This window comes from Mesocricetus auratus, unplaced genomic scaffold, assembly GCF_017639785.1.
Source record: "Mesocricetus auratus isolate SY011 unplaced genomic scaffold, BCM_Maur_2.0 Super-Scaffold_100691, whole genome shotgun sequence".
Taxonomy (NCBI): Eukaryota; Metazoa; Chordata; class Mammalia; order Rodentia; family Cricetidae; genus Mesocricetus; species Mesocricetus auratus.
Window position 1 is genome coordinate 43,625,429 of NW_024429267.1, and position 20,913 is coordinate 43,646,341.

The 20,913-nt window shown below is 37.1% G+C and overlaps 1 protein-coding gene across 3 annotated transcripts in view; it reads right to left on the reverse strand.

Annotated features, from left to right (window-relative positions):
* Positions 1 to 20,913, reverse strand: part of Atp2c1 (ATPase secretory pathway Ca2+ transporting 1) — a 90,999-nt gene that overhangs the window by 39,412 nt on the left and 30,674 nt on the right. For all 3 annotated transcript variants that reach the window (XM_005074840.4, XM_040739893.1, XM_040739892.1), the window contains 9 exons: positions 19,288 to 19,398; positions 16,480 to 16,596; positions 14,505 to 14,594; positions 12,514 to 12,549; positions 9,296 to 9,357; positions 8,007 to 8,115; positions 2,663 to 2,818; positions 1,709 to 1,777; positions 671 to 746 (listed from right to left, as the gene is read on the reverse strand). In XM_005074840.4, the coding sequence (XP_005074897.2) occupies positions 671 to 746; positions 1,709 to 1,777; positions 2,663 to 2,818; positions 8,007 to 8,115; positions 9,296 to 9,357; positions 12,514 to 12,549; positions 14,505 to 14,594; positions 16,480 to 16,596; positions 19,288 to 19,356 (784 nt within the window). In that variant the 5' untranslated portion in view covers positions 19,357 to 19,398. The remainder of the gene's footprint in view (positions 1 to 670; positions 747 to 1,708; positions 1,778 to 2,662; positions 2,819 to 8,006; positions 8,116 to 9,295; positions 9,358 to 12,513; positions 12,550 to 14,504; positions 14,595 to 16,479; positions 16,597 to 19,287; positions 19,399 to 20,913) is intronic.

Below are 20,913 nucleotides of genomic sequence, written 5' to 3' on the forward strand. Positions count from 1 at the left end.
GATTGCCAATAGCTCTTCACTTAGGGGATGGAGATTCATGAGCCCCTCCATACTAGAATGTTGACTGACTTGATCTTTTGCGGGTCTCTCATTCAGATAACTATAGCAGCTTTGAATTCATGACACAAGATCATAGGACCGTGTCATTTTCTGAAGACACTATTTATGACTCTTACAAACTTTCTGCTTCCTTTTCTACAATATCCCCTAAGCCTTAGTGGGAGTATGTTAGAGATACCTCGTTTAAGGATGAGCACTCCAGCCACTTATTCTGCACTTGAACCAATTGAGTCTATTAATCACTGTCTACTACGCAAAAGCAGCTACTCTTTCTTTGAAGTTGAGAGTTGCATGTATCTAAGGGGACATGAATAAGTATTCAGAAGGCAGCTTGATACTATGCAAAAATGCAACAGTAATCCTATCCTTCACACTCAAAACAGGAAACCCAAGAAGCCAATGAAATGGCTCAGTGGGTAAGGGAGCTTTGCCATCATGCCAGACAACATTTGAGTTCAATCCCCAGAACCCATACGATGACGGAGAAAACTGACTTCTACAAGCTGTCCTCTGGCATCCACATGTGTGCATATATGTATGCAAAATATGTAAAAACAACAAAAACAGAATACACAAGTAAAAACTGTATATATACTCACTCTTCTCTTACCTATTATACCAAAAGAGTAAAAGGACAGCTGTTTGCCTAAGAGGTCCATGCTCTTCTGCAGAGGAGTTTTGGGTGCCTTGACAAATTGGAGAAGACCGTCACAGTTAGTTAAATGTAATATATTTTCCAGGTGCCGGGAACTCCACAAAGCACTTGAAATGCACATTCCTAAGTTAAGCACACAACTCTCCTAGAGGTTAATGCTCCCACCTTCACTAAAGAAACTAGAGCCTATGTCACATGGTGCAAGTTACACAGGAAACAGTAAAAACTTTCCACTTTAAAGACCTGGCTTACTTGAAAGCACTTCTCGCTATGCTTTCCACTACGTTAAAAAAAATCTTCTGCCAGCTTCTTCCAGACTTCATTTCTGTCAGCTATTCCTGCCATTTTCCAGTTTTCCTCTCTGTACCCAAACATGCCTAGTAACCCAAGTTTACACTTTATTCTTTGCCTTCCTGATCTGCTAATCTTCTTTGGTGATCTTTCACCACCAAGCTTCTTATTCTACATTATACCACAAACGGGAATCCTGGGAGATTAGTGAGGAAATCTGGATGATTGTGGAAGAACACAGCATTTACAAAATGCAATTTTTATACACACACACACACATTGTGCTAAAGTTTTGGGTAGAGGATATGATCTGAGTTAAAAGCACACCAAGGGGCAATGGGTACATATCAGTGGAAGAACATGTGCTGAGTACATGCTATACATTAGGTGAAAAAATCCCCACCCAAAGTAGTAACAGAACAGACCCATTTTCTATAAGGAATAACACCTGTCAAAAAATTGACTATGAATCTTTTTCTAACATAAACAATAAAAATAAGAACCTTTCAGAATAGTGGCAATGTAAATCCAGGGCCTTCTAATTTTAGAATTTCCAATTGTGTTTATAAGCAAAAATAATGAGCAATATCCTGAAGAAAATAGTCTTCAACAGTATATTCAAGAATCTATAAATACTTACTTTTCTACTACTTAAGATACAAAATTACAGATTTGGACAAACTGCTGACAGTAAGTACTCACTTCTTCTGCTTGCATCATCTTAAAAACCTCTCCAAATTCAGAATTTTCTCCTGTTCCAATGACAATACCCTAAGGGGGAAACCAGGGAAATTCATTTATATTCAGATGGGATCACTGACAACTAAAGAAAGAAAAGAGAAAATGGGGAAGATAAACAACAAAGATCTTCCATTTCCTTTCTGCAGTCTTACCTCCAGATCTGAGATAAATATATTCCAGATTCTCTGTACAAATGTACATGTTTATGTTACTTTTATTAAAATGCAGACCCTGAAAACAAACTGCCCCAAATGTGAGACCCATATTTTAATTTTAAATGCTCAATAAACATTTAATGCTGCTTCTTGTAGTGCCCCAATCCATTCCCACTTCTATAAACAATGGTGCCTTTTTTAAAAATTATTTTATTTATGTATATTGTCAGGTATGGGTGCTCTGTCTGTTTGCATGACTGCATGTCAGAGGAGGGCATCACATCCCATTACAGATGGTTGTAAGCTACCATGTGGTTTCTGTGAATTGAACGCAGGACTTCTAGAAGAGCAGCCAGTGCTGTTAGCAGCTAAGCCATCTTTCCAGCCTAAATGGTATATTGTATATTGGTAAAATATTAAAAACTAGGAAACAGAATAGTTGAAATACATCATTAGGTGAGAAACATATAGTGAGAATATTATAATCAATACTATTTAAAAAATAAAAATAAATGTAACCTTAAAAAAGAGAGACTAGAAACAAAAATGGGTGAGTGGTGTAGCTCAGCAAATAAAGGCTCTTGCTACCAAGTATGATGACCTGCATTTGAACCCTTACAGCTACAGAGCTAGAGACAAGTGATTCACAAAATAGTCCTGACCTCAATGTACATGCCATGGTGCCCATTTGCCTATACATACACATACATATGCACACAGAATTTAAAAATTTTTTAAAGAATATAAAAATCTAAATCACCTTTGCTTTGCCACATCTGACCAGCGTTCCCATGAAGGCAATGTTACTTCTGGATGCAAGATCTCCATTAGCAGCAGCAGCTTGAGGAGCTGTCACCTTAGAACAAGGAGTTGTCTCGCCTGTCAAGCTGGACTCATCAATGGATAGATCTACAGCCTTGGAAAACAAGTGTTTCATAAATTTAAATTAATAATACCTTTCACATTTCAAGAGTTCATGACCACCACACTTCTTTCAATATTCACATCCAGCCATTAGCTACATCTTGTTTTATATCCATTACTAGAAAAAAAGGCTAGATCAGTATAGACATACATGTTAAATGAGGTTATCAAAACCTGATACATGCAACAAAGAACGCTTACCATAAGAATAGGTTACTCTAAAATTTAAAATACAACTAAGGAAATGGAGACATCAGGTGGAAACTACAGCTAAGTACCCAATTTTCCTAACTAAGTATTACTGCTTAGTTTTGCTATATCTCAAATGCCACACCCTTGGGAATAGCAAAGCCTCCTCCCCGATCCTCACCCTGGGAGGATATGAATTTAAGTCCTAGAAAACAATATGAAATCAGGCATGGTGGCATGGCCTTGTAGTCCCAATGTTGGGGAAGTGCAGACAGGACTCTAGGGCTCACTGGCCAGCAACCACTAATCTGGAGCCTTGGGATCCACTAAGGTGCCTTGTCTGAAAAAACAAGGTGGACAGCACCTGAAGAATGACATCCAAGGTTGATCTCTTGCCTCCATAGGCACAGACATGGGCACCAGCCCCCACCCCTCCCCCAACACACAACATTTTTAAGAATATTTGAAGTTGATTTTTATCCTTGTCTATAAATTGCTTACTTTCTAATTCAAGTACTTAATGAAAAAAAGGGTCCCTGCAATTTTTATGAGTAGATTTTTTTTTTTTAAAACATGGCTACTATCTGCCATTCCCCAGAGAGAAATATGGGACGAGAGAGATCGTTCAGCAATTAAAAGCACTGGTTGCTCTTCTAGAGGACCCAGGTTTGACCCTTAGTATATAGCAGCTTGTATTTAACTCCAACTCCAGGAGATCTGATGCTCTCTTTCAGTCTCCTTGGGCACAAGGCATGCAAATGGTGTACTGGCACACATGCAGGCAAAACACCAATGCCCAGAAAATAAAACAATAAGCTTAAATTTTGTAAAGAATCTTGAGGGGTTTTTTGTGTGTATATACATATGTATATATTGAACATACACACACACACACACACACACACACACACACACACACACAGAGGTGCGCGTGTGCACACACAAAAACCCTCTGTGAAGAACCCTAGACATCAAACAGACTGGAAAAAGATAAGTGAACTGTACTATGTTTAAAGAACTAACAAAATCAAGAAACATACTTTAGAGAAAATATTAGTAGAAATTACATAAGAAAATGATTAGAAATATAGGAGCTCGGGTTACAGCTCAATGGTAGAACACCTGCCTAGGTTGTATGAAGGTCTGAATTATTTAAAACAAGACACAGTTCAATCAATTAATATTTATTATATAAACCAGGAACTGAAAATAAAGCCTGAAGGAGAAATTACCTAGAAGAGGTTCAACATAAAAAAATTAAAAAGAAAAAAAAAATCAATCAATAACTTGGAAGTTGGGACAATTAAAAACCACTAGTCTAAAGGTTCAAGAGATGGTTCAGAAGTTAAGAACACCTGCACTTTTATAGGGGATCAGGGCTCATTTTCCAGAAGTCATATGGCAGCTCATAAATCTGTAATACCAGTTCCAAGGGATCTGACACCCTTTCCCAGACTCTGCAGATATCAGGTATGAACTTAATTCTCATACATACAAAATACTGTTTTAAATCACCACTTGGGCTAAAGAGATGACTCAGTGGTTAAGAGCACTGGCTATTCTTCCATAAAACCCAGGCTTAATTCCTAGCATCCATATGAAGGTACATACCTATTTTACCTCTTCTGACCTCCATGGGTACTACTTAGTGCCCAGACATGCGTAGAGGCAAAGTACCCATACAAATAAAGTAATAATAAAAATTTTAAATGAAAATAAAATAAGAAATACTTTTTAAAAAAATCACAAGTCTAAAGAACAGAATGAAAAACAATAAAAAATAGAGATGAAGGATCTGTGTGTAAGACACTATCAAGCAAAACAAAAACACGCTACAGGAATTTCAGAAAGGGGAGAGGGAGAGAAGCAGAGTAAATACCTGACAATATAATGGCCAGCAACTTCCCAAACTTGATGAAAAACACAAATATAAATAATCAAGAAGCTCAACCAATCCATAATGAGAGACATTATTAAAAAACGATGGGCAGGGAGATGACAAAAAATAATAAAATAAATAATAATAATAATAATAAAATCTTTAAACCAGCAGGAAAAGCAAGTTCTATCACTTATAATAGAGTCACAAAAGAATTCACAATCCAATTCTTATCAAATCAAGCTGAGTACTACCATGCCTCACTGCTCTCTTCTACCATAATGTAGTCAGCTGCTCCAAGTTCCTGATAGCTTGACTTCCCTGCCATGATGGGATTATAACCATGCACTGTTAGCTAAGTTGTTTTTGTACACTAAGACCATGTGTCCATGCTAGCTGCCAAGAAAGCACCCCAGATCTGCCTGTTTCTACCATAATTCTAGGGTTCCAGACATGTGTAAACATGCCCAGCTCTAGTTATAGTACTCTAACTCACTCAACCAACTCCTTAGCCCCAAAGAGCACATTTCTTAAACTATGCTCATAACACGGGTTGAGATCACATTAATTGTAAGGAGTCATAAAAAATTTCACAACAGTGAACAATTTTTGAACATCCAATAACCATAATACATTCAACATCCAATATAAACTGAATGTGAGTTTTTGTTGTTGTTGTTTTTTTTTTTTTTTTGGCAGGACTCAACAATGTTGAACTGGGCAACTTCACTGTTGCCTGATTTTGGATATACAGCATGTACTTTGTGTATACAGTCACACTACACTTGGCATAACCACTACTAATGTAGCAGGGATATGATGGCTAGGTTGTCAACTCAACAACATTAGAATTAACTAAAACCAAATTACTTGGCACACCTGTAAGGGACTTTTTTTCCTTGATCAAATGATTTGAAAGGGGAAGACCCACTTCTAATCCAATTTTTTTTTTTTTTTTTGGTTTTTACGAGACAGGGTTTCTCTGTATTGTTTTGGAGGCTATCGGTCCAGCCCGGCCTCGAACTCACAGAGATCCACCTGCCTGCTGGGATTAAAGGTGTGCGCCACCACTGCCCGGCATCTAATCCAGATTTTTTGAGATGGGAAGAGCCACCTTTAATCTGGACCACACCTTATTCTGGCAGTCTGTATAAAGCATGTGAAAGAAGGAAGTTTGTTCTCTCACTGCCTGCTAGCTCTCCCTCTTGCTCTCAATTGAGTCCCTTCCTTTAGTGGCATTGCAGCATACTTCTTTGGGATTCCAATATATACTAAAGACCAGCTGAGACATTCCAATGACCAAAGACAATCCAAGACCAGTTGGATTGAACAACTACTGGACTTTGGACCTTCAATTGGTAGACAGCCATTGTTGGACAAGCTGGACCACAGCCTGTAATCCATTCTAATAAATGTCTCCCCTCTGCCCATGCGTGCGTGCCTCTGTGTGTGTGTGTGTGTGTGTGTGTGTGTGTGTGTGTGTGTGCGCGCGCGCGTGCTGCTTAACCACTAAGCCATCTCTCTAGTCCAAAATTTAATTCTTTATGTAAAAATTAAAAATATCTCCATCTCATTGGTAAACTTGTTTTTCCCTTTAGTAAATGGCAAATTATATGCACACTGAAGAACTGTTATTCTTTTGTGATTTATTGCCTGCTAATGATTCATTTGCAGACATATTTTGTATACCTACATTTGGAGTCACAAAAAAATTTCTCATGCAAAAAGAAGTCATGAGTGGAGGGATCTGGAAACATTCCCACAGATAACAAGACTGCAGTGACATAAATAATAAAACAGCAGAAACCCTTCCCTACAAGCAATGCTTCAAATTTAATTGCATTAAACTTACTATGTGTATATCCATAAAACAGAAAATTACATGACAATAAAGAGTAAAGTACTAGATGAAGTACCTGAAAATATTATACATATTATACGACTCCTTTAAATCAATAAAATGTATAGAATAAGCAAACATACTTTAGTGTCAAAAAAATCAGTGGCTATCAGAGGTAAGGACACAGTGAATGCTAAAAGATAAGGAATTTTCTTTGGAAAGAGATGAAACTTTATAATTAGACTGGAGCAATGGAAACACAGCTCTGAACAGGCTGAAAACCACTAAATGTTAGATTTCACTTGTGCATATCTTATCATATGTGAATTATATCTCTAAAAATACTTAGGCCAAGTATAGTGTATTCAAATCTATGATACGTTGGAGGGAGGGGGGAGAGTCAGCCTGCTCTATATTTTAGAACCTGTTTCAAAAGACCCTGTCTCAAAAAATATAAACAATGTATTTTTAATGAATTTGTAATGAGGTAGGTACATCTCATACAGAATCTCAAGTCACCAGACCATGAACACCCAGATGATTTCTATGCGTTTCCAGAGAAAGGATGCACTGTTAGGCAACTCTGCCTCTCATTGAAAAATTAAAATACACATTCAGTAGAAACCATACTTCGATTTTTCCTTTTTTCTTTTCTAAGATTGCAATATGATATTCTCATATGGTTCTGGGCTGTGTAGTAAGTCAGACATCTGAGTCAAATATAGAGTCGCACTGAGTAAGCAATTACTACAGTGCATTATGTGCCTGAAGCCATCATAAGTTAGGTACTTGCAATTATTTTTGACACAGTATTTTAAACTTTCTGTGGGCCTTTTGAGACATAATACCTCCGTGAGTCAAGGAACTCCTCTACTGGAATCCACAGACACTAATATTCTTCCCCTATCCTGTCCTACACTCTCTTACCTGATTATTGAGTTCTATCTTACACTGCTCTATGATCACAAATACTGGATTCCCTACAAAACATAATTCTATCACAATTTGTCACAATGGGATGGTAGTTGACTAAGTGGATACCTCTAAAGACTTTATAGCAAAGTGCATATAAATGAGGACTGACACACACACACACACACACACACACACACACACACACACACACACACACCACCACCACCACCACCACCAGATACATGCTTACACTTGTCACTATTTCAGTCAGAATACTAAATATTTCAAATAAACTATATGTTAGTCATTACACTGATAACTCTTTAATTAATCAATATCCATGTACTCTCAACTTACCTCAAATAAGCGTAAGTCCGCAGGAACTCTGTCTCCCACAGAAAGGCAAACTGTGTCACCTGGAACCAAGTCTCGGGCAAGTGTATGCTCCAATTTTCCTTCACGCACACTGTAGCATGAAACAGAAATATCACAGTAAGAAAACTATACTATTTCTCTTCCAAGATTACATTTAATTTCAGTGACCCTGTCTTATGAAAACTGTTACTTCCAAAGAGATAAGTCAAATATAAAAACTAAGAGCACAGGCTAAAAGGATGGCTCAGTGGTTAAAAAGCACATGCCGTCTTGCTGAGGAAACAAGTGTAGCTCCCAGGACCCACATCAGGTAGCTCATAACTGTCTATAATTCTAGCACTAGAGAATCTAACACTGCCTGCCTCCTCGGGCACCTGCACTCACATGCACATATCCACACACACACACACACACACACACACAAATAATTTAAATTAATTTTAAAAATTAATCTTTAAAAGCAAAACAAAAAAGCTAGGCATTAAGATACATTTTTTAATACCAGCATTTGGGAGGTAGAGGGCAGAGGCAGGCAGATCTCTGAGTTTGACGATGGCCTGGTCAACATATCAAGTTTCAGGCCAGCCAATGCTACATAGTAAGACCTTAATTAAAAAAAAAAAAGAAAGAAAATTCTTATGTACTTGATTAACTGTGTGCGCTTATTAAATTACACAAGTTACAGAGGGGAAAAAATCATTGGAAAAAGTGATTAGTGATTCAAATATGAACATTGAGACTATCTTGAGATATATTTCATTACACTGCTTTCATCAATTACTTAGAAGAGTATTTAACATACATTCACTCCTGCACTTAAAAGCACAAGTAAGCCAAACTGAACACAGTACCATCAGCTACATCCCTGCCCTCCTACAGGAAGATAGGAGGCAGAAATAGACTCCCCAGATGTCCCCAGAAGGGCCAGCACACATGGTAATGAACAGGACAGAGTCTGCCTCAAAAAATGTAGAAGGTGAACTCCAACACCTGAAGTAATTTTCTGACCTTCCCAGGTGTGTCATGGCACATGCATGCCCATACTCCACATATGACTATGCACATACATGGACAATTTTTTTTAAGCCTGTTGAAAAAAGCGGTGCCAAACCATTACAATGTTTGCTATACTGATAAGATTTTTCTTGTCATATTCAATAGTCTGTTCTTTAGGTTAAAACAATGCTTGAACAACAATGCTTACAGTGCTAGTCACATTCAACTTCTATTGTTTAAGGTATAGAAATCTCTTTCAAATAGAAGGGACATACCAATGGCATTCTGGTGGGACAAGTTTACTCAATTCTTCTAGAGATTTTTCTGAACGATATTCCTATTTAGAGAAAAAGTGGAATTTATTAGAAAAACACAAAGAAATCCAAATGATCCTTTTAGACTTAAATATTAATCATTATTACTTAAGTTTCTCCCAATTCATACCTTTATTTACTTATCCTTACAGTCTTAACCCATAAATTATTGTAATCAAACAATTAAAAAATTAAATACTCCCAGTCATACATTTTAAAAGTCAATGTGCAAATCTAAGATTGTTTAGAAGAAAATGAAAGCCAATTATTACATCCAAAGAGTATAGTAAAAGTTAACTTGAGTCTTTTTTTTTTAAGATAATTTTACATTTGGGTTTAGCAGCCAATAAAGCCAAAATAATCTGTATGTAATGTTTACTTTGAAGACTTAAACCCACACTGACTATTCTAGTTTGTGAAATCAATTTGCTTGGAAATAACAATGTGGCTGATACTATTTTGACACACTTTTCTTGTCAACCTGAATTATATGAAAGGAAAATTTCTGACAGGCCGTGGTGCTCTTCTGCAATCACATAACCTTCCATGAACATAAACAACAGCTGTGGGTCAGACACATCCTCCATCTCACTGGTTACTTAAGCCTATGCTTCCATGAGTGGTTGTGCTTCATAGAGCATCAAGGTTATTCTTGCCTCGTGTCTAATCTTTTGGCCTGAAGTTAAAGGGTAAGGGACAAAAGCAGGAATAAAATATAAGCAGAGTCTTGAAACACCTGCCATGCCAGCACTCACCAAGGCTACCAATCATGAACTGCTTCAAATGAGAATGGAAAGCTGTGTAAGAGTATCTCAGAACTATATCAGTTACTACCCAGACAAGAGGGATAAATGTAAGCACAATCTACAAATATAAAAAATTAACACGCATGACGCCTCTCAATCTACCAAATACAGTGAAGAATTTGGAAATGTTATACAAAAATTCTATACAGGTAGAAAATACTAATCAACTGTAGTCTCTAGTAACTAATCAAACAGAAGCTAGCAGACTTTGTCTTTGCAAAGCTGTTGTAAAAGGAGCCATTCTATGACAAGCCAGTGACTTGAGGGGCTAGGAAGAAGGAAAATGGTGGGGGGAAAGGTTTAGAATTTGTTTGTGAAAGTATTTTGTTGCTTTCTTAGACATGTTTAAGGAAAGGGGTTATATCTGTATAAAAACATACTTATTAAAAATGAAGTTTTTTCATAATCTTTTCAGGCCTTTTTATTTCTCAGCTGTGGCAGTTTGAACATAAAATGTCGAATAAGCTCATGTGATTGGATACTTGGTCCCCAAGTGGTGGTGCTACTTTTGACAGTTGTAGAACCTTTAAGAATAGAGCTTCATTGGAGGATGTGGGTCACTAAAGCTGGCCCTCCGGTTTCATATTCCAACCCACTTGCTACCAGCTCTAGCTCCCTACACCTGTAGATTTAAAAGCAACCGGCCACCATAAACTCCTGCCACCACACCTTCCACAAACTCAACTCTTTCTCCCTCGAGTTACTTCTCACCAGATATTGGGTCACAGCAATGGGAAAAGTAGCTAATGCAGCATTCAAATAAAACTACCACTGAGACACCAGCAACAGATGCCAGCCACATTTAAAATACAAAACACACTCCATGTAAAACTCCACAAAGATTATTTTAAAACTCAAACTCTATGGGGGTATTTTGAGGATAGATGTTCTTTATTTTCCAAAGAGGGCAAGTGGCTAGGGCTTTTCATACAGTGGTAATATTTATATGAAATCTTCCATATATCTGATATATTAATGAAAATCCAAGAGGGAGATAACTGCCCAAATTTAGGGTAAAGAGTTATAAAAGGGCTCCAGTTACTAAACCAGTATAGATCACACCACTCACTTATCTAAGGAATGAGTAACTTCCTTAGATGAGGCACAGCCTGGAATGGCTTATACTACATTTGCTACATTTACCAGCTCCAACAGCCCAAAGACAACACTCTGTTGTGAGAAGATGCCCCATCCTGAACAAGAACACTGGTAGTCTACTAAAGGAGCTCATAAATTTCCAAGTAATCAGACTCCAGCTGGATTTCTACACTGTTATTACAGAACTAGAAACTGACTTGTTTCAGGAACTACTTTAAGACACCAGCACAATGACAAAAGTCGCCAGGAAATAAATTATACATAATGTAAGAATAATTACAATCACTGTCTTAAGAACCAAAGCATGGACCTTGGGACATACAGCATCATTACATTTCTCTCTACAGTAGATTCAATCCTTCTACTCTTATTAGCCGTATTCAAAGTAAGACCTGATAATACTAGGAAACTTCTAAAACATATAGAAGTTTCAAACATTTAAATAAACACAAAACAAGCGTATAAATATGTTTTTTATTTCTGTACTTGCTAACCTGGCACCATGCCTGGTGTGTCATGATCCCTTTCTTCTCTGCCCCCTCCTTTTTTCTTTTTCCCCTTCTTCTTTGCATAAATGTAGGGTTCTAACATGTGGCCCATGTTGGCCTGGAACTGACAATCCTCCTGCCTCTACCTGAGTGCTGAAAGAAACCATGACACCATCTCCACATTATTCAGAATCATCCTTAAGAGAGACCTATCTGCTTCTTTTGCTGTTTGAATGACTATAATGACTAGGAAGTAGAATCACCCCTTCCACATAAAATAAGAAATTTTAGAAAAAATAACTTTAATTACCAAATAAGACTAATAAAGCTAGGAAAATAATTCAGTGAAAAAGTACATGCTAAGAGAAAACAGCCTCAGGAATCTGTGAAGTTTTCTTCAGATGGTATCTAATAAACTGCCTAAGCAATTTTAAGCTCACTTCTTTTTTGTTCATCTTAGACTTAGCACTAATAGATATTGATCCAATTTTATAACTAGAAAAAAATTAACTTAATGGTGGATTATATACTACTATTTTTTTGTTTCCATCTGTTTCTACAATTAAAAAAAAAGGGCTATGTTCATCTCACTATCTAAATCAAAGCCATACCCTCTTCTCACAAACTATTCACAGTTGGCTATTATCTGAACTTGTTTTCAAATAATAAATGATTAGGAATACACTACCACCCAGCAAATTCAGATTATTTCACATAAGTCACTTTAATTTGTTTTTAAATGATCAACTAATACACTACTAATAGCCTAACAGAACAGATTGCTCACCTGAACAAAGGCCACAGTGACGACAATCAGTATTGCCTAAAAACAAACAGCCGTTTGAATGAGACATTAACAAGAAATAACTTTTAGTCATATTTTGTTCCTCTGGCTATGCAGTTCCCAAGAGAATGGATTTTAGCACTAAAGCAAGTGAGAGAAGAAATCAATTTGCCTTGGGATGTGAGGGAAAAGAATATAAATTTAAATGGCTAACCATCCCCTTGACAGTTTCCAATACTTTCTGAATCCACACAAGGCCTCCCAAATTAAGAACTTGCTTTTATTTTTGTGGGTAACATCTGCTATAAATGACACATTAATTACTTGTTTAATTTTATTTCTACATAGTAACTTACAGAAACAACTTTAAAGTCCTATACACATTAACACAAATAACTTTTCCTGAAAACTAATAATATTTTTAAAGTGTCCATTTTCTCCCAGTGCTGATTTGTCAAAATATGGTAGGCAAGGGCTCTCTCTATTGCTGAGTTAACCTTGATCCTACATTTTCTACAGGAAGCTGGAATCCAATTGATGTGTTTTTAGGCAGAAGAAGCATAATAGAGTTACAAAATCAAGACTCAGACCAAAAAAAAAAAAGTTGGTAAAGGAAGGAGTATTTGTCTTTCCAGAATACAGAAAATGTTATCTACCACACTAAAATTAACATAAGTTACTTAAAGGTAAGTATTGTACTGTACAATACAAAATTGTATGAACTTTTTATAATCTGCCACATTAAATTCAGTATTATATACCTATGTTTTTTCAACTGAATCTGTTGATCTATCTTTTTTTCTACTGAAATTTGGTCTCAGACACCAATCATTTGGAAAATACTGGTTCATCTAATTACTCAAATATAAATGCTGACATGTACTAAACTTAATAGTAATTAAAATCATTATTAATGTCAGTGAGGTTTTAAATATTTGGAAGTTATCTAAAGTTCATAGAAATGCATGAAAATCTATAGTAACTTTAACTACGACTTGCTCTTATCACTGGCAATATTACTCTTTTTTGTTAGGTTTATTTATTTATTATGCATTCAGTGTTCTTCCTGCATGTATCCCTTCAGTCCAGAAGAGGGCACTAGATCCTATTACAGATGGTTGCTGGGAACTAAACTCAGAATCTCCGGAAGATCAGTCAGTGCTTTTAACCACTGAGTCATCTCTCCAGCCCACAACACTATTCTTTTAAGTAAAAAAAGGTTGCTTGACCTCACAATTTTCCTTCCTTAACACAGCTACTGTATTTCAATGTATACATGCTTCCCATTCATCACAGACTATTAAAAACATATATACTCAGGAAAAAAATGTATCAAGAACATTCCAGACATATGAAGAAGGGTCTCCTTTACTATGTTGCCCACAATACCCTGGGATTTGCTATCCCCCTGCCTGTGCCTCCCAAGTAGCATAGCTGGTGTTAGTGTTGTATACTCCCACACCCAGCTGCTGTAACTGTCTAAAAAGAACAACTAAAAAAACAATAACTAGTGATACAGCTTAAGGCCACTTCCAATTGTGCTAAAGCTCTAACAGTTTTATACATCATAACATTTGCCATTAACAAAAAAAGACCTATAGTAACAAGAAAATGTCAGTGTTATTAAAAGTTTTATATCACAAATTCCTTGAACAATTACTATTAGTCAAATATTTTCAACTGAGAAGCAACAGGAATTTTTATTTAACTAGAAAATTAAAAAATATTTCTTATTTATGAGACTGACTGTACATGCCTATAATCACAACTACCGCAGAAGTTGACACAACAGCACAGTTGAGGCCAGGAGGACAACAGCAGCCTGAGTGACATAGTAAGACCTCTATCTCAAATGAGAACAAAAGAAAATCACAACTAAAAGTGTATTTGATTATTTTTAATATGATTCATTTTGATTCACTTTAATTAACCAAACACAACTGAAACAATTAACCAACATATTAAAAATTTTAACAATAAAAGAGTTTACTTACCACAGTGATACTGACAGCATCATCAAACTGATGCATTAAAATACTGATGACTGCAGAAGCCAGAAGCAGCATAATAAGGGGATTTTTAAACTGGAAGTAAAAAGCAAACAGTTCAACATTCTTATATGAAAGACAATTCAATAAAGGCTTTTTTTAAGAAGGACATCATTATAAAATTACAAGAGTCTATTATGTGGTTTATTCTCAAGCAACAATAAAGTAGAGTCCATGTTTAAAAGTCACATAACAATTTCTTTTCAGAAAAGGAAAATGAAATATCAATATTTGCAATAAATAATTTGCTAAACTGGGTGGTGATGGTACACATGCCTTTAATCCCAACACTGGGGAGGCAGAGGCAGATGGATATATGAGTTCGAGGCCAGCCTGGTCTACAAAGCAAGTTCCAAGACAGTAGGAGATACACAGAGAAATCCTATCTCCAAAAACAACAACAAAATTGCTAATTCTTTATAGTACATATGTATGTACCTGTAGCAGTATATGAGTTTTTGGTTGTTTTTTGTCTTTATGTAGTTCAGGCTAGCTTCAAATCCATGATCCTCTTGCCTAAGCCTCCGAGTATTAGAATTATAGGAATGCTTTACCACACCTGGCTTGCAGCACGGTATTAATTTAACAAAGATGGGTGCCTGAATTCCTGAGGCTACAAAAAGAAGAAATGGCTTGTAACCTAAGTACTGAGGCTAAAGACAGAAAAATAAAACTATGCCTGCCATATAGGGTATGGCTGAATAAAAGTAACTAGCTTTGATTCTAGCTGTGCCACCTGTGTGGTACATAATCTGAGCACCAAATGGAACCTTAGATGAAGGAATCTGTGGTAACTAAGAAAGAGACTAAAGCACTAGGGAAACCATAGAACCCTCTTTAATGTTAGCTGCTAGCCATCACACCTTGGTGGCAGAGCCTTTTACCACCCCTAAGAAGAGCTCTGCCATGGTTATAATTAAGCATGCCACTTCCAGAGTATCAGACAGATGTTTACAGAACAAAAAACTCAATATTCTCCTGAAGAAGAACCATGCAATATTGTATGACTCATAGTTGATATTTGATGTTAATTGTTATTTATGCTTAACTATATGCCAGGCACTGTTTAGTTCTTACAGGAATTCCTAGAGTTAGGCACTCTGGCTTGGATAACAGGATCACAAAAGAAAACAACTCAATCACACGACCAACTGATGAGCCAAGCATGACAGGAGTGTTCTATGAAACAGGGCCCACGCAGTCCTATCACCCTTAAAGTTTCGTTTTGTACTTTAAACAACAGAATGTGCAAAGCTTATCTCATGAGCTGATGATACCTTGTAAACAACTTAAACTTTTTAATTCCTTCACAACAGTTTTCTTTACTCAAAAGTACTACTTCATTTAGCACACCAAACTTCACTACTTAAAACTAGCCACAGAATCATCCAACTTTTTACATCAAAGCAATTGTTGCCAAAATTTTAAAACCTATAGTAAGCCTTTGCTAAAAATTAAAATAAAGGTAATTATGAATGGCCATAATCTACTGTGAGCTTACTATTTCCTGAGTTCATCAGCAGTCGAAGCAAACGAAAATCACAGAGCTAATAAGGTATAACTTACACCCTGGCAGTTAGGACTCATTTATGCATTTAATAATTCTCTAAAGTGGCCAAGATTACCTGCAAATATACCATCCTTCTGTAACGAAGAAGCCTCCACACAGAGGCCACTGTCTGGTGCTGCTTGCAGACAGCCCAGCAATACAGAAAAGGCTGCTTTGTAGCTACATTCACTTTTTAGCCTCTGCCTAAAATCAAATGAAGAGTCAGAACTAAAACTATAGACATTCCAACTTAAAATGTAAATTTCTAGGGAAAAAACATTATTTCCTTTCTCTGTAGATAAATCTCAGAAAATTCAAACTATAAAAGTCAATGTAAGTTACACAGCAAAGATGGAGGAGAAAGCATCTTACCTGCGAAATATACTTCCTCCATAATGGTTCATCTTCACTAATATCAAACTCATTCCAGCCATGGAAGGCTCGCCTATGACTAACTTCAGATTTGTTTAAGCCATTTTGAAGATCAGCCTATTAAATTTAACAGTAAAAGTTATTTAAAATGTTACAGAAAGAAACAAAACACAAAAGAATACATAGTATATGATCACATTAAAAGAAACTTTATTTTGGGGGGGGTTTCCAAGACAGGGTTTCTCTGTGGCTTTTGAGGCTGTCCTGGAACTCACTCTGTAGACCAAGTTGGTCTCGAACTCACAGAGATCCACCTGCCTCTGCCTCCAGAGTGCTGGGATTAAAGGCGTGTGCCACCACCGCCTGGCTAAAAGAAACATTTTTTACTGTATATAACATTCTGCCTGTTAGGTTTATCACATGCTTGCATTGCCTGAGGAGGCCAGACAAGGGCACTAGATCCCCTGAACTGGAGTCACAGACATTATGAGTCACTGAGTGGGTACTGGGAACTAAACCTGGGTCCTCTAGCAAGAACAGGAAAGAAGTGATCTTAGCCAATGTGTCATCTCTCTAGCCCCTAATAATCACAGGAAGTTTCCCAGGGATTGTGTATGGGACCCACAGCCATAATACTCAGACAAGATTAACTATGAAGGTACATGGAAAAGCTTTCTGAAACAATAAAAATGTTCTATATTTTAGCAGACATAGTGACTCACGCTTACAATCCCATTACGATATGCACACATGGAATTCTCAGGAGACTAGGGCAGGAGAATTATCCTATGTTGGAGAACAACCTGAGATACACAGTGAGTTCTAGACCACCAGTCTGAGCTACAGGGTGAGATTTTGTTTTATTAGTGGTGATCACATTTGTCAAAATACACACTTAAAACTAGTGTAGGGTGAACCTACTTTTATTTTGATAAATGGGCAAGTCAAACTGCCTATTAAATACTTATTTATATCCACAAACTAGTGCTGTGTTCAGACTTGATCTTCTCTTTACCACAAATGGCAGTAAATGAAGATTTTCCTGGCAAGTCAAGGTCCTGAGAATAAGTGACTTCTGAGTGTTTAGCACTGAACAGGATAAATATCTACTATCTTAGAAGCATGACATGGCCAAGGCACTCATGATGTCACAACAGCTATAGTTTCCTACATAGGCCCTGTTTAACACTGTCAGTAAATATGCAGTCACAGATCAGGGTGGGGGTTCATGGAGCCCCACCCTACCCAGGGAAGCTAATGGCAGACAGGAGTTGTGAAGAAGTCATCACTGTTGTCAGTGATGTAGACGCCCACCCAACTAGTCTTAGCTAAACCATGTGGGACACAAAGAAAAACAAAAGGCATAGAGGGTAGGATGGGGACTTGATGGAAGCTGGGGATGGTGAATAAGAGAGGGAAAGTTTGAGTGTAACTAGAATATATTATACCCATGTATAAAAATTATCAAAGATTAACTTTTTAAAAGTCCGCTGGTATATATACATGAATACACATATATTTGGTTTTTTGAGACGGGGTTTCTCTGTATTGTTTTGGAGGCTGTCCTGGAACTCGCTCTGTAGACCAGGCTGGCCTCGAACTCACAGAGATCCGTCTGCCTCTGCCTCCTGAGTGCTGGGATTAAAGGCGTGCACCACCAACGCCCAGTCAAAAGTCCACTGATATTTTATATAAATACTGTATCAATAAGCAACAAGATAGTATTTTTCTTTTTTCTATGAAAAGGAATAATAAATGTAAACCATAATCATATATATTTTAACTAGTTTTTAATTATTTTTCTAAAATTAGCATTTCCAAAGGAATATTCAGTGGGGTTTCAAATGCCATTCCTGTTCTCTGAGTTTATTAAACCACTGAGATTTTTTTTGCTCCAAGATTATGTTATATCAGAATAAAACTTTGGGTGTCCTAAATTACTCAAGATGATAAAGGTAACATGTTCTTGAGACATGGCAACATCATCTAACCATTTACTATCATGATTTTAACAATCATATAAAATGAAATTACAACATCCCAGAAATGGCTTATTTCCCTGGCCAGCAAATGGGCAAGAGTTCATTAATCAAGCTTTCTAAAACTTAAAACATATTTAAAATAAGTGGTTTTAAAACTAAGTATAAATATACCAAAATAAAATTCCTTCAAAAATTAGTATTTTTGAAACAATTAAAATGGCTGAATGAAAAATACTCTATTCTTCATGTTTGACTACTTTAAAACTAAGAAGAGAATAAAATTACATAATTAATATTTACAAACCTGCACTTGTATTTAGCTTCCACTTTACCTTAGAAAAATATATTTAAATTAAAAAAAATTCCTGGTGGGCATGGTGGCGCATACCCTTTATCTCAGCACTGGGGAGGGAAAGGCAGGCTGATGTCTGTGAGTTTGGGGCCAGCATGGTCTACAAAGAGAGTTACAGGACAGCCAGGGCTGACATCCTATCTTGAAAAACAAAAAACTCCTAACACCACTTATGTTACTAATTAAATTAATTACTTCCCCAACCCAACTGATAAAGGGTGCAAACAGATGCTGGCCATACTATTTATCTTGAGCTGTACTGCCCAGACACCACACACACAGATATTTAAATTAAACACAGTTGCTCATTACTCCAGCCACATTTCCTGTCATGTTGTGATGTTTAACTGGGGGCTGTTATGTAGAGAGCACAAACCAGTACTGCTATCACTGAAGAAAACACAATTGGTCAGCACTGCCTTAATCTAAATGTCTGCTTTACACTTCCAGCCCTCCTCTTCACCAACCACTTACTTGGAGAATACCTGCAACCTCACTGACTGGTAATTCACTTGCTTTCTTTGATGTCAATACAGGAATCATTGTCTCATTTTCACCATTAGGTATTTTTTGAAAACGTGCAACCTAGGAATAAAAACAAAGGAAAATTGTTTGAATATACTAAACAACTAGAATGTAGTCTAGAATAATAAATGAAAATCCTAATATTCACAGCAACTTATTTTCCACTTAGTAAAGTGTATTCATATTAATAGTGAGTATCTAAGACAACTCAATATTAACATTTTCAAAACCTTGGATACCTATTAACATAAGGTATAATACAAAATCTCTACATTTCTTTAAAGATGCTACTTCTCCATCAACATAAGATTAAAAAATAAAACATGTCTTTCCTGTCAGATTCTGATGACTATACACAATCATAATCCTATAAACTCATTATGTTTAATTCGAGGAACAAGAACTGCTAAGCTTTCTCCATTTTAATTGCTCTCGTGCTCACTTCACTTTTCAGGACACCTGGCTATCCTACCAAAGACCTCAACAGCAGGCAAGACTTTCAATGCAATTCTCAAACCAGGAGGAAACTGAGATGCTCAAGGCCGCAGACAAGCAGAGGCAGCACAGGTTAGCTGGTGGGTTAGGGACACACAGAGTAAGTCATAGACAAGCAAAGCTACTTGCTGGAAGTATAGCTCAGAGGTAGAGCATATGCTGTAGGCTTAACAAGCTTAAGAATCTGGGTTAGGTGCCCAACACGAAAAAAGCAAAAGCTATTGAAAAGTGCTAACTCTGACACTCAACACACAGTATAAGAGCCGTATTCAAAGTTTTCAAGTAATCTTTTGAGTGGTAACTACAAAGGGTCTACATTTGAGCACACTTTATATAAAAAACCCTTCAAGGGCATTCCATGGCCCAAAAGAGCTGAAATTTTCAAGAAGTAAGACTTCACTTAATATAGGATAAGACAGTAAGGGGCTGTGTGACAACTGTCTAAACATATCAAGGGCTGTTTTGAGACACTCTCCAATTTCAACCACATCTACTGTGTATTGAACCATACCAAGTATGTTCACAAGTGAAGGAGAACTAAGCAACTGGAAAGCAAACCATCCAAGCCCTGCCCAAAATGCTGTCACCCCAGTGAGTACTCATAGAGGCAACAAGCAACAGATGCTTAAATAGAAACAAGAAGACAATGAGCATCAAGGCATGAGGGACCTCCATGAAGGATGGGAGGTCTCCAGGAACCTGGCTTACCCTAACTGTTGAACAGAGGCAACATTAAGACAGAAACAGAACATAAAACAGGTGTCACCCCAAAGGAGGAATCACTTGGGGAAATCCACTGAGGAAAGCGAGCAGCAGCCCCACTGATGCCCGTGAAGAGGCGTCATCCTGAGTGCAGAGGTGATGACACTGCTCTGCAGGTAGAGAAGGCGTCCATGAGTTTCTTAAGAATGAAACCCATGTTAGGAGGAACTGAAAGAGCTTTATGCTTTTGTTGTACAACAACACACCACAGTGTGTGAACTGTGTGGCTCAGCAGCTAGCTGTCTGCCCTCTGGTGGTCTGAGCACCTGTTTCTCTCCGGGGCAAGTCTATCAAATTTCAGGTGCAGTCGTAGTAATT